Source organism: Crinia signifera, chromosome 3 (assembly GCF_055691185.1).
Source record: "Crinia signifera chromosome 3, ASM5569118v1, whole genome shotgun sequence".
In the NCBI taxonomy this organism is placed as follows: Eukaryota; Metazoa; Chordata; class Amphibia; order Anura; family Myobatrachidae; genus Crinia; species Crinia signifera.
The window spans coordinates 291,067,198-291,082,009 of NC_139219.1; the positions used below are offsets into that span (position 1 = coordinate 291,067,198).

The 14,812-nt window shown below is 49.3% G+C and overlaps 1 protein-coding gene across 2 annotated transcripts in view; it reads right to left on the minus strand.

The window, feature by feature from the left end:
• LOC146064665 (ephrin type-A receptor 3-like) overlaps positions 1 to 14,812 on the minus strand; it is a 206,167-nt gene that overhangs the window by 61,051 nt on the left and 130,304 nt on the right. For both annotated transcript variants that reach the window (XM_083178437.1, XM_083178436.1), the window contains one exon: positions 9,188 to 9,296. In XM_083178437.1, coding sequence (XP_083034563.1) covers positions 9,188 to 9,296 — 109 coding nt within the window. The remainder of the gene's footprint in view (positions 1 to 9,187; positions 9,297 to 14,812) is intronic.

Genomic DNA, 14,812 nt, shown 5'->3' on the forward strand with positions numbered 1-14,812 from the left:
CCATCGAATGATTTATCTTCTGTTTGGCCGCATGCTAGCAAGGGGACTCTGGGGGGCGGAGGGCAGGCGCTTGGCAAGGCGGCGGTCGGAGTTTACCTGTTTGCAAAGCTGTAAGTTTACGCAGCTCAGCAAACAGATCCGAATCATGCCCTAATATTGTTATTGCTGTCTAGTATTAGAAATAGTCCGTTTTACTGCAGCTCTCAGTCTCTCACATGGGGCAGATGTATTAAGCCTTGGAGAAGGGATAAACTGGAGATAAAGTGGATAGAGATAATGCACCAGCCAATCAATTCCCAAATGTCATATTTCAAACACAGCTGATTGGCTGGTGCATTATCTCCTTCTACTTAATCTTCATTTTATCTCCAATTTGGCCCTTATTCTGGTTCACTCTTAGAGGCAAATTCCTTCTCAAATGGACTAAACCATATGCACTGCAGGTGGGGCAGATGTAACATGTGCAGAGAGAATTCAATTTGGGTCAGTTATTTTGTTTATGTGCAGGGTATATACAGACTGCTTTATTTTTACACTGCAATATAGATCTCACTTTGAAGTAAAACCCCACCCAAATCTAACTCTCTCTGCACATGTTACATCTGCCTAACCTGCAGTGCAATGGTTTGGTCCATTTGAGAAGGAATTTTCCTTTGCAAGTGAACCAGAATAATGGCCATTATCTCTTCTCCAGGCTTAATACATCTGCCCCATTGTATTTTTCTATAATAACTTCAGTTACAGATGCAAATATCCCTTTGTCTGCATTCACCACACAGTATACAAATGCCTCTATAAGTTCTGCTACAATTATAGCTTTACCGCGCACCATGGATTCAAAGTGCTAAGCCATTGGGGAGATACTATACTAGCGGCAGAGATTGTGCTCGGTGTGTGTGCGATGCCAGATTTTGCATGCACATCATCATATCTGCACGTTAGAGTGTGACAGCAGTCACAGCAGGACAGCGCAGGAGTGTTAATCAGTTTTCACCACCCATTAATGATACTCTGCTCCATTGAGAGAATGGTTTTCTGTTTCTCACTTCTTCTGTAGGACAGATCCTCGTAAAATCAGACCCCTCATTATTTAATTTTGGTACTCTTTACCTAGAACGGCGCCCACGATTGAAATCGCGGGCATCGCGGGTAAAATCGCGGTAATCGCAGGCATCGCGGGTAAATCGCGGGTACATCAAAATCGGGTACCCGCGATTACCGCGATTTTCCCATAGAGAACAATGTTAAAAAGCCTGATTGACCGCGATTTTAGCGTTAAATGCCTCAATGCCCGCGATTTTCCCATAGGAATCAATGTTAAATGGGCTACAGAGCCCAAATAGCCCCAATTAACCCTTAAATGTCCCCCCAAATTTTTAACGCCACCCCACGATCAACGCCAACCCGAAGCGTGGCGAGCGCAGCGAGCCCGCGAGGGGCGGCGGTACGCGTCCTACGACCTTTTCATGCCCTACTATCCACGTCGGCGTGGAGTTGAGAATAGAATAGTGTGGCGAGCGCAGCGAGCCACCGAGCCCGAAGCGTGGCGAGCGCAGCGAGCCCCGCGAGGGGACGCGGATACCTTCACAGTTATACGCGTCCCCTCGCGGGCTTCACAGGTGTCCGCGTGGCCACGGACACCTGTGAAGCCCGCGAGGGGACGCGCTTACCTGTGAAGGTATCCGCGTCCCCTCGCGGGGCTCGCTGCGCTCGCCACGCTTCGGGCTCGGTGGCTCGCTGCGCTCGCCACACTATTCTATTCTCACACCACGCCGACGTGGATAGTAGGGCATGAAAAGGTCGGAGGACGCGTACCGCCGCCCCTCGCGGGCTCGCTGCGCTCGCCACGCTTCGGGTTGGCGTTGATCGTGGGGTGGCGTTAAAAATTTGGGGGGACATTTAAGGGTTAATGGGCTCTGTAGCCCATTTAACATTGATTCCTATGGCCAAATCGGGTGGATTGAGGTATTTAACACTAAAATCGGGTCCATCGCGGCTTTTAACATTGCTTCCTATGGGAAATCGGGAGCATCGCGTCGCGGGCATCGCGGGTACGTTTATGGCCGGCCGCGACGCGACCGACGCGATTTTTCAGGTTTAACATGGTTTTCAATGGGAAAATCGCGGGCATCGCGTCGGTCGCGTCGCGGGCAGGCATAAATGTACCCGCGATGCCCGCGACGGGCGCCGTTCTAGGTAAAGAGTACCTTAATTTTTAACAGGAATTTATATAGCACACACATATTCCGTGGCATTGTACAGAGAATATTTGAATATTCGCATCAGTGGAGCTTACAATCTAATATCTCTACCACATGGCACACAGACATTCCACGGTTAATTTTTGTTAGGAGCCAATTAATCTACCCAGAAAATTTTAAAAGGGCCCCCCACCACAGGAGGAGAGGGTGACAGGTGTGTGTGTGTGTGTGTGTGGGGGGGGGGGGGGGGGGAGATAGAGAGAGATTATATGTAAGTGGCCGAGGTGTAAAGGGGAGGTTGTAGCAGAATAGAGGGAGAAAAAGAGGAGAGACATGGTGGGGAGGGAGTAAATGAGAGGAGGTGGAGAGAGACAGACAGACAGACAGACAGAGAAAGAGACATACAGAGAGAGAGATACAGAGAGAGAGAGACATACAGAGAGAAAGAGAGAGACAGGCAGAGAGAAACAGAGAGAAAGAGAGAGACAGAGAGAGAGACAGAGAAAGAGACATACAGAGAGAGACATACAGAGAGAGAGACAGACAGAGAGAGAGAGAGATACAGAGAGAGAGAGAGACACACACACACACACAGAGAGAGAGACATACAGAGAGAGAAAGAGAGAGAGACAGACAGAGAGAGACAGACATACAGAGAGAGACATACAGACAGAGAGAGACATACAGACAGACAGAGAGAGACAGACATACAGAGAGAGACATACAGACAGAGAGAGAGAGAGAGCAGGGAAGAAAATGAGTAGGGGGCACCTGCATCGCTTTTTTTTTCTCCTATTCACATCCTCTCCCCTCCGACCCACAGTTAACCCTGCATACCTCCCAACTTCTGATGAAATGAAATAGGGACACTTGAGCGTCCGAAAAGGGGGCGGGTCGTATGCAAGTGAGGGTGCGGCTTATGCTAATTAGCCGCAACCTCATTTTCATACGAGAATAGACGCTGTGCGCATGCACACAGCGCCTATTCTATTAGATTGGGGGGTCTCCCAACTGCCACCCCCCGCAGCGGGACAATGCCTGCCGCGGGTGGGACAGCGGGACAGGACCCGAAAATCGGGACTGTCCCGCTGTAATCGTGACAGTTGGGAGGTATGACCCTGTCCCCCCCCTTACCAGTATAATTCATGCTGTCAGTGCTTACTTTTTTGCCATTAAGGGGTGACATCATGCACTGCGCCAAAGGGCGTCTAGCTCTACCCATTTAGTGACACTCAGCGGTGTGTTCGGCAATGGCAGGTGAAAACTATAGCATATCTCTCAACTTTTGTTTGTTCGAAACTGCAACCTGCCGTGTCGAAGGTTTGTGGCTCCACCCCAAGAAGGGTGGAGCTACAAACCAGGTGGGAGTGGCTTTGGGGAGAGGGCATGGACTATCACGGCGACCCCTGTTTCAATGATTCCTAGCATCTGGGCAGCCCCCGGGTCCCTGCCGGCGTACCACCATTGGCAAGGCAGGATCGGGTTGACTCGCAAGGTTGCGAATTCGCATCCGAGTGAATCAACCAAAATAATCCCCAAGAGCCTTATACGGCATCATTAAAAAATTAGTAGAGACATCCATATTGCGGTTTGGGCCAATCCTCATAGCACTGCAGCGTATTGATTCACCCAAAGCCAACGAGGCGTACTGTAATGCTCTGTTTCCTAGCGCATCGATTGGCTGAGGCTCTACATTCTACCAGATAACTACCAGATTCCAGGCATGAACACCTTATTACTATTAGTTTCCGTTGTTATCTCATTCGTCACTACATTGGTTAGGAATGTGTGCTCAGTTGTATTGGAAAGACCAGTTGTGTTAAGTTTATCCTAGTGGCAGATGCTCTTGTTAACGATGTGAAGAATTAGGCTAGAATCTGAATATGGCCGACAGTATCCGGTAGACCAGGGCTGGGCAATTGCGGCCCTCCAGATGTTGAGGAACTACACATCCCAGCATGCCTTGCATCAGTTTCACCATGCCACATAGCAAAACTAATGCAAAGCATCCTGGGATGTGTAGTTCCTCAACATCTGGAGGGCCGCAATTGCCCAGCCCTGCGGTAGACAGATCCACAATGTCTAGGTGGGCAGTCACCAGGTCAACCACTAATGGTCAACACCCAAGAATGGTCGACAAACAGTAGGTCAACACGAGCAAAGGGTTGACATGAACATGGGCGACACAGGAAAAGGTCAACGCAAGTTTTTTCATGATTTCTTTTGCCCGACTTGCTCTTACTTCATGAACCAAGTGGAAAGAGAGTTAGATGCTAATAGTGTGCTGAGCAAGGGGACGCGGTACAACACGGTGTCAACCTTATCCTATGTAGACCATGTCCATGTTGACCTTTTGCTTGTGTCGACTTGTCAATGTCGATCTATTGTATGTCTACCATTCTTAGGTGTCGACCTAATCTCTGTCAATCATTAGTGGTTGACCTAGTAACTGTCGGCCTAGACACTGTAGACCATACTGTATATACCACAACCTTGCGGACACCCTTCAGCATGGGATCTGGTCCTACATTGGGGCCGACACTCCTGCCTCCTCCTCCTGCATGCTCATCCATGAAAACTCTTCTAATGCCGCTTTCACACCAAGCCCAGAAACCGGGCTATTGCCAAGGCAAGCCAGCGCAACCCGGGGTATGGATCGGTACGAAAAGGTCGATGACCAGGGTTAATCCCAAGGCCATCTTCAGTCGGCTGCCGTGTATAAATCTGCTGATTGGCTAGATCAAAATCGCTTGCCGATGGAGTCTTCTCCTCCCAGCATCCTTTGTGTTAGCTGTGATGACCGATGTGCGGTCCCATGCGCATCAGAGTCGGAGGGCGGACCTGCCTGTACGTTCGACCTCTGATTTGGACCTCCTCCCGGTGGTGGGGAACGGGGTCGCATACGATACGTCACATGCCGAATGCCATACACTGCTGCGGTCTCAGCAGTGTATGGCCACCATACTGTATCTGTCATTTTTCAAACACAGCCTGTAATATGGCAGGTAGGAGCTGATTGACTGCTACTTTATCTCTCTCTACTGTATTACTCTGAGAATCTGAACATCCTGGATCTTTTGATAAATTGCTGTATTGTTACAATCATGTTTGATACAGTTTGCAAGTGCTCTGTACATACAGTATATAAAATGATAGCTTGTAATGCTCTCCAATATGTAGGGATGTAATTACAGAATAAAGTATAGAACCCACAATGTAATGTCCATGCTAAACAATACAGTAATATATGAAATGGAGAGGGAGCATTACCCTACTCAGGTTCCATACTGTGATACCCCTTGTCTATGATAAATGTACAGTAGCACATGACAATGTCACCGAGTCCTGATCATAGACACAGACATACCTAATGCGCCACACAGGTTAATAAAGGACAACTGAGAAGTTAGCTGTAAATAACACAATTAGTAAAGGGCACAGAGGTCATGTGCGTGGTTGTGATGATTAAAATGTTGCTTCAAAGAGCTGCAGCCTTCACTTTAGAATATTCCAATTATTAATATTAACTTCTAAAATGTTTGATTGTATGAGACAAAAGTAACATCAGGGCTGGCGTTCTCTGAGGGATCATGTGTGTGGGTGGTACAGTCACTGGTGGCCTGGGGGTGGCACACTCGCTTGCTGCAGGGTGCCAGGGAGGAGAGCATCTAGTATTCAACCATAATCAGCCCACCTATCCAATCACAACATGCACAATGCCCCAGTCCAACAGCTGCCGCATTTGAGTGCCAGGTTATGTGCTATCGATAACAAATTTGGTACATTGGCAAAAATATATTGGTAACACAAGATGGCAAAATGCCAATGATAAAATGAAGGGAATTTATTGAAAAATGGGTACTTGTTTCCTAGCACGACGCCACCGATTTTCATTGTATCCATCGGGTCGGAAAAATCTCGTTGATCGCATCGCATGCCAACCAAATCGCATGCAATGCGATCGACGCGATCGACCCGATTTTTACATTGGAATCAATGTAAAATGCTCCCTGAGACCAGATTTGACATTGATTTTAATGCAAAATGCACCCCATTTTAATAGAAACCCCCCTGATGTTTCAAATGCCCCCCCATTGTTAACGCCACCCCGCTATTGACGCCAACCCGAAGCGTGGCGCGCGCAGCGCGCCCGCGAGGGGCGGCAGTACGCGTCCTCCGACCTTTTCATACCCCTACTATCCACGTCGGCGTGGAGTTGAGAATAGAAAGTGTGGCGAGCGCAGCGAGCCACTGAGCCCAAAGCGTGGCGAGCGCAGAGAGCCCCGCGAGGGGACACGTATACCTTCACGGGTATACGCGTCCCCTCGCGGCCTTCACAGGTATCCGCGTCCCCTCGCGGCCTTCACAGGTATCAGCGTCCCCTCGCGGGGCTCGCCACGCTTCGGGCTTTCTATTCTCAACTCCACGCCGACGTGGATAGTAGGGGTATGAAAAGGTCAGAGGACGCGTACCGCTGCGCTCGCCACGCTTCGGGTTGGCGTCAATACCGGGGTGGCGTTAAAATTGGGGGGGGGGGGGGCATTAAGCATACTTTTTAAACATATTCAATGTGAAATGGGCCATATTGGCCCATTTCACATTGTCAGCTATGTAAAATCGGGTTGATCGCATTGATCGCATCGCGGGACATTATAATGGGCCGCGACTGACGCGATCAACCCGATTTTCACTTTAAAAATAATTTAACATTGTTCCCTATGGGAAAATCTTGTTGATCGCTTCGGGGCCGCGATGGACGCGATCAACACGATTTTCACTTTTACCGGCAATTAAGCTTCTAAGTGCCAGAAATTCGGGTCCATCGCGTCCATCGCATACCTTAAGTACCTTAACTTAAGGCATGCGATCAACCCCCACGGGCGCCGTGCTAGGAAACAAGTACCGATAAATGTTCTAGATGCAAAAGTCTAAATATGTTTTGTTTAAGCCATATCATGATTAACAAATACTATGACTTGCCTTTGACAGCGCACATCACTGATAAGGAAATGAGTTTTTGGCAGGTGTGGTATGAGCCGTCGACATGGGGAATTCCGATGATCATTAGACCGACATCGGAATCCCGACAACTGCTGGGACTCCGACAGGGGGGTGAGCGCTACAGAGCCCCAAGCTCCCGTGAGGAAGAACAGCCCCTATAAGTCGGGATCCAGACTGTCGGTCTTCTAACAGTCCGGGTTCGAATGTCGGATTACTGACCGTTAGAATCCCATCCGGCACCCGTCTATGGCACATGTACCAATTGCCAAGTCAGGCAGCAGACAGCCCTAGCTACGATGATACGATTGAGAAGCTATGCCCTCACCCTACAGTCCACGGAGGTAATTCAATTGTCTTTCCCCACAACTGCCATCAGATGGCGTCCAACGGAGCATTTCAATTGTTGCTCTGTTCGGGCACAAACACAAAAAAGTTAACTGTCTGGGATACAAACAGCACGTTTCATGCCATGCTCATTCGTTTAGATGGATTTAGCCATTTTATGTGGCTAATCCTGTGTTGCTTGGTAGCGACGTGTATGACAAAACATAAAAAATTTGAATATTACCCAGCAATCTCCCCTCACCTCAGATGTGAGATTAGGAATGAGTATACAATTCAATTGTTTCCACGAGTTTGAATTGTTTGAGCTTCAAGAACTACAACATCGAGCTGGGGAAATTGGGAAAGTAGGAAACAGTAACTGGTGGCTCTCCTAGGACAGAAGGCAAAGGTATATATCCTTTATGGCATAAACTCAGACGTCACTGATTACTTTAGGAGGGGTTTTGTATTGCTGTTATGTAACATCATCATGGCTGTTCCAACAATCACATGGCTACGTCTCCTATTTATTAGTATTTGACACAATTGGTTGATAATAGTCGACTTTTAGGTCGATAATGTTAATAAGCTCTATACCCCAATTACCAACCCTATCTATATAACCAATTACTTTATAATGATCTGCTGTTTAACCCAGCATCATTGATCATCTCAGGCACAATAACCCGCAATCTTGATGATGCAACAACAAGAGTTCATGTGCTCCCAGTGCTCATCTTAATGACCTATCCTTGAATGGAGCACAATAGCTTTATAAGCGGCAGTATAGACATTTTCCCTGCGACCCGAGTCCTTGCAAGAAAGTGACAATCCATATCACTAGCGCTGAACTTGCAGTAAAGTCATGGAAGGGAAATAGACAAAAGATCTTCCTGAACGAAGAAGCAATTATTACATTGCACACGTTAATCAATAACGCAATTAGCAAAAACAAATAAATGCAGCAAGGTTACCTTGACTTAGTGCCGGAGACAGAATCAAAGAGTATTCATATTATAGAGAAGCCATATGGAAAACACAGATAGGTCTTTAAGTGTACCTGCCACCTAAACACAATGCACACAGGGTCTGATTCAGCAAGGCCCGCTAAGCAGCGGTCATTAGCTGCACACAAGCCCATAAACGCTGCTGCCCACCCGAATGACCCCCCCCTCCACCCGCACTGCAAATCCCCTTGGTGTACCGAGGGGATTTGACGGTGCGGGTGGGGGGGTCATTCGGAGCATATTAATTCACAAGGCGGATTTCACTCTAGCAGGGCACCGACTACTTGATCGCTGGATGCTCCTAATTCAGGTCTTTTCACGACTGAATTACCCCCATTGACTCCCCATGCGAGACTCCATCCAAGTAAATAAACTCCTAATGTTTCTAAAAGTCAAAGTACAATACAACACAAGGTTACAGAAAACTCTGTTTGCTAGCTTTGATCAGTGTCGCTCACAATTTATATAAATTCAAATAAAAAATTATTTAAAAAAAGATACATTTCCTATACAAGGTAAACATTACAGGTCTTTATGATGAATAAAAAAGGTTTGCTTGGCAATTTTCACACCTATTTTGACAAATTCACTTGGCACTCACAGGGTTAAGGAAGAGATCACACAAACCAAGGAATTCAATAAGAAGAGATTTACCTTCCGCTGACAAAGAAGCAGGTCACCAGGAAAATTAGCAGGATGATCCCTCCAGCCACAGAGATAGCCAAAATAGTAATTTGGTTGGGATCGGTGATGGCAATCATATCTAAAAGACAGAACCACAATCGACCAATCAATATGAAGTATTTATGGCTAAAGGACTTCTATAGATGAAGAAGTAGACAGACGGCTTTCAGTAACAATACGTGTTTTGTTTAAGGTTTTAGAAATGATAAATGACTTTCATTGGATACAGACAAAACAGACCAATAGCGTCATTATGACTCACAAGTAATCTCGTTTGTATTGTTCTGTATAACAGAAAATAACGGATTGCACTATTTGTACCCAACAGACCCCAAAGGGACCAGCTGAACTTTTGAACTTTTGTTGAGATATTATACATCGGTCTGACAAAGATGCAACCAGCTTAATGCTGCGAGACCACGCATACTTACTATCGGGATACCGGCTATCGAGATTCCAGCTTCGGCATAGTAATTCATGTCAGAATTCCGGCACCAGTCAACCGGTGGCAATCAGGATGCTGGCACCGGGATTCCAACAACCGTCATCCCGACTGCCGGGATTTTAACTGCATCTCTTCCTGCAGCCTGGAGAATTAAGGAACCACCTCCTGTGCTAAGTAACCTTTAATTACCCGTAGGGCGGTATTCAATTGTTTTTCCCCAGCATTTCCGCTCGCTAACCCCAGGGGCAGTGAGCTGAAATGTGCCTAAACCGGACGATAATGAGCACAATATGTGCAAAAAATAATAGATCAATTGAATATCGCCCCACGATCTCCTGTCACTTTAGAAGGGAGATTGAGCACAATATAACAATTGAATCATGTCGACCTAATCCATATCGAACTAATGACCCTGTCTTCCTAACCCATGTCGACCTTCCTGCATGTCAACCTTCAGTCATGTCGACCTTCATGCATGTCGACCGAGTGGTGTTGACCTAATGCTTGTTGACCTAGTTGCTGTCTGACCAATGATCCATACCCGATGGTGCAAACTTTGAGTGTGGCCTCTAGGATACAGAACGTGATACATCTCTTCCTCCCTCACCTTGTGCTTACAGTGATGTATATTTAGCAATAGTCTAGAATGAGATCTTCAAATTAAGGACATATTTTATTAATTTGCCAGAGGCGGTGAGCTGTGCAGCTTCATGATCGCTATTCAAGATGGAGGAAAAGGTTTGAAGAACTATGAGAGATGTGCGGATTATGCTCAGCTTGTCCTTGATGAAGAGTGTGAAGGATGACAGTTCTGGTTAATGTCTTGTCTAACCTGCTGTTTTATTAGTACACTACTTCACAGTTAATGGTCTATGCAGGCAGCGAGCAGTAGGAGAACGGAGAGCTGGCACTCCAAGAACCACTTAGTTGAAAAAGTTAAACTGTATGTTATTTACATCTTTAAAGTCAAATGAGCTTGATAGCCGTTTAAGGGATTGAATACTATAAAATGATAGGTAGAGGCTGATTGGTCGCCATGGGCAACTTCTCCACTGATCCGCTTTCCTGCTGTTCTTTACTGCTTTATACAGCAACCCCCAGAGTAGTAATAACATTTGTTTCCAGTAAGCAAAATGCTACATTATTTTTTGTAGGTAGAAAACCAAGCAGTAGATCTTCAACGTGGAGCTGTGACCGGGTGGCCCACATAACACCAGTCAGCATTGATTTGCCATACGAATGCACAGGGCATAACTAGACATTTTGAGGGCCCCTGCCAAAAAAGTCCCCTCCCCCCCAATATTTTTATCCACATGCTCATTGCTAGGGGCTATTTGCTTGTTACCAGGGGTTTCTACTTATTGCCAGGGGTTTCATGTTGACTGGCGTGCCAGCATTCCCAGAAACCTGGTACTTCCCTGTAATGCTATATACACTGTGACACCTTGACAAACACTAGAGATTCAGTTGGACCTTTAGCATCCGTCTCCTCCTAGAAGGCCTCCATTTTTGGAGGGACATTGTCAGCAGATTCCATGCACATGAAATTTGCATAAAACAGGCACCAGCACCCGCAAGCCACCACTTGGCCTGCAGAGGCTATTTTTACGCCACTGCTTATGCACTATGGAACAGGGGTAAAAATGAAATTCCTGGGGGTAATGGACGGGCATCCATATAAATCTATATAGTATTTATACTTAGTAATTTTACCCCTTAGTTTCATGCTGTTCAGTAGACACCTCCCCATGCAGTAATTAGGCATCACTACTTATATGTCATGGTTGTGTACTTTCAAAGTCTCCTCTACGGGAGAAGCCCGGAGAGCAGACTGTCAGCAGCACTTCGGGGGTGGGGCCTGATGTAGACATCATCAAGCCCCACCCCCAGTGCTGCAAATCCCCTGATTTGCAGGTCCTCGGGGAGGGGGCAGGGCTAAAATGACATTATTTACATATTTAGCCCGCCCTCCCCTACGAAAAGCCGCAAATCCTGGTAATTTCATGCTGCGGTCAGGGAGGTGTGGGGGGTCCTGCTAAATCCGGGAGGGTTGTCCTCCTTTCCAGGGTGCCGTTCTACAGTATGTCAAATACAAACTGTTTCCAGTCAACTGTTGCTCCAGTCTTTATATGATTTTAAATTTAGACTTATATGGCCAACATACTGTAATACCCTCAGATGTTCTCTTATCTAAATCAGAGCTTCACAGGGATATACTGTATTTCAGGCATACAAAAGGTCAGGCAATCGACAATGTAATACAGAAGTTTGTATAGGGAGTGACTGATCTGTATGTTCAGACAGTGAGAAAACACGAGGACGTGTGACAGAAGATCCTGCCAGACACAAAGGTGTCTTTAGTGTGTGTTGGACAGTAAGAGACGCACAGGGGTTTTAGGACAAATGTGACTGAGGGCTGCATAAGCCCAAGGTCATGTAAGAGCCCTAGCTTAGGTTCACAGAAAGGTCAGGGTAAGAAAAAACTTGCTGTGTTGTTTTCTCTGCCTGGTAACACCTGGTGAGCAGGCTGGGAGCCTATCAGAGGGTTAAGGGGAGTAGCCAGAGATAGGGTATATAGGGTCAGGGATCATGTGACCTCTTCCTTCTGGATCTTACCTCCTCAAAGTGCTGGTGCTCCTGCGCAGACCTGGTAAGTGCCCCTTTTTTTGCCTTTTTCTTGCTTTCTTGAGGTAAATTATTATGCCACGTCCTAGACGTTCAGCCCCTCCTCCCCGCCGCCTTGTGGACGCGGCCCGGCCGTTATCTGCGGCGGGGTACCGTCGTCCCAGGGTTAGGGTGGTGAGGGGTCAGGGAGGGGAGGCATCTGGGGTGCCCCCTCCCGTTGGTCCGGTGTCGGGGGTCCCCTCGGCGGGCGGGTCTTTGCTGTTACCTCCGGTGTGCGTGCCCAGCGCAGCACCGGAGGATGCTCAGGCCGCGGCTTCCATGAGCGCGCGGCCTGAGGCGGCGGGCGGTGTCGATGGGGCCTCTCCGGGGGGTCCCATCGCGGCGGGGGAGCCCCTACGGAGTTCCCCTGTATCTGAGGCGGCGGGCGTTAGGCCCGTTGATGTGGCGCTGTCGCCGGGGATGAGCGGTGTCTCCCCGGCGAGAAGCGGTGTCACCACGGCGGCGCGGGTCTCGGCGCCAGCAAGCGCTAGGCCCGATGATGTCACGGGTGCGCCGGGCGCGCCGGACGATGGGATAGTGGGGCGGGGGTGACGCTGCAGGCCGCGGCTCCGGGGGGAGCGCGCCCTGGCAGCGGGGATGTCACAAATGCTTTTCCCCGTGCGGGGATGAGGCAGGTTGAGTCGGACCCAGGTGGAGCTCTGCAGGGGGCAGTTCTGGGCCCGGCTCTGGAGGCAGGAGGGCGGACGCATAGCGTCCCTGGCACCCCCTGCTCTCCAGGTATAGGCTGGTCCGTGCAGGGATCAGGAGCGATGCCAGTGGGAGCTGCAGTGTCGGCTCCTGCTGGCATTGAGATCCCTGGGGACAGATGGCAGGATCCTGCATTGGGCCTTAGCAGGCCGCAACCAGGGGTAAACGTTATGCCGGTGCATGGTCAGGGGGGGTACATGGGGGGTAGTGGAATGGGGGTAGGGGCAAATGTGGGGTGGGGTGTCAGTGTCTTCCCAGGGTCCTCTCCTGCAGGCTCCACAGGTTTGAGCCAAATGGTTGTATTCCCGAAGCACCCTGGCCACAGCAGTGCATTTGAAGGGTGCTGGTACGGGGGCCTACCCCTCGACATCCTGGGGGGGAGGGGGGACGTCCACTCCCTCTTGGCAGGGGGCACAATCATTTGCCCTGTCCCAGAGTTCCCCGGTGCCAGGTTTCCCGGGGCAGTGGCCCGCCATGGGTGGTCCTTACTTCCAGTCACCATCAAGTGGGGGTTTCAGCACTTGGCCGCAAGGAGCGCCGTGGAGGCAGCAGGCGTTCCCCAACGTTTACCATGGGTACGCCGCGGGCGTGCCCACCAACCAGCCCCTTCTATGGGCCACGCGGGGGCTCAGGCTCCACCCCCTTTCAGTCCTGGAGGGTATGGGTGGGAGCACGGTTGGGGTCAAGCTGTTCCATGGCAGCTTCACAGGGGTTGAGGTGTATCATTGCCTTCTTCGGGGGGTAGTGGCCACGGGTCTCAGGTGGCTTTTGGCCACTTGGGGGGTCCTCCTTTGCCAAGGGGCCCTCCTCCTAGTGCTACTGTATCGCACCCTCCGCCCCCGGTGTCGGGCTCGGCATCGGGCACGGGGGGAAGGGGTGGTGTGTTGTCTTCTCCCCCCCCCCCCCGTTGTTTCTTCACAGGCTAACAGTTCTCAGGCGGTTCCAGTGGTTTCAAGGAGAAGAAGTCGGGAGGTTCGAGAGGAGGCGAGGTCGGCAGCAGGGACGGAGGCAGCTGGTTCCGGGTTGGCCGTTGCGGCCGACGAAGCTCCGGGGACTTCTGGGACTGGTGAGTGTCAAGTTGTTAACTCATCTTGCGGGTCTACCGACAGCGATACCAGCAGGGTGGGGTCGGATTCCCCATGCCGGCCGCGCAAGTTGGCTAAGCTTATTGCGCGGCATGTGGCAAAGGCAACAAACAAAGATAAGGCTGCAGTTGTAGCTCCTCCTCCTGAGCCCCCTTTGTTTACTGAGATGGTGCACTGCGCAAACACAGCGGTGACTAGGGGCCTCAGGAAGAGGATGAGAGAGAAAATCAAGAAAGGTAAATATGTTGACATGTTCACCCTCACGGAGGACATGATATAGGCGTTTGAGAAAGCGAAGAAAGCTGATGGGATTGGGGAAAATGCTTTTAGGAATTTCCATCAGTGGTTAAGAGGGTTTTTGGTTTTTGCTGCCTGTTATGCGGAAACCCGGCCTACGGAGTATCCTAATGTCGTGAAATACTTGTTCATGGTACATGAAATGTACCTTAAGACTAAGGGGTATTCTTGGAGGGAATACGATGAGAAATTTCGTAGGAAGCAGGATGGGAATAGCATTTTGCCCATGGGTTTCAAAGATGTAGAGGTGTGGTTGGAGGTTACACAGCAGACCAAACCCCCGGGGAGGGCTCTGTGAAAAAGTCTGCGGGTACCCCTTCTCAAGTTCCCCAGGTCGCCGGTAGGGGTAAATGTTTTGCCTTTAATGACGGGAAATGTAATAGGGGGGCAGGCTGT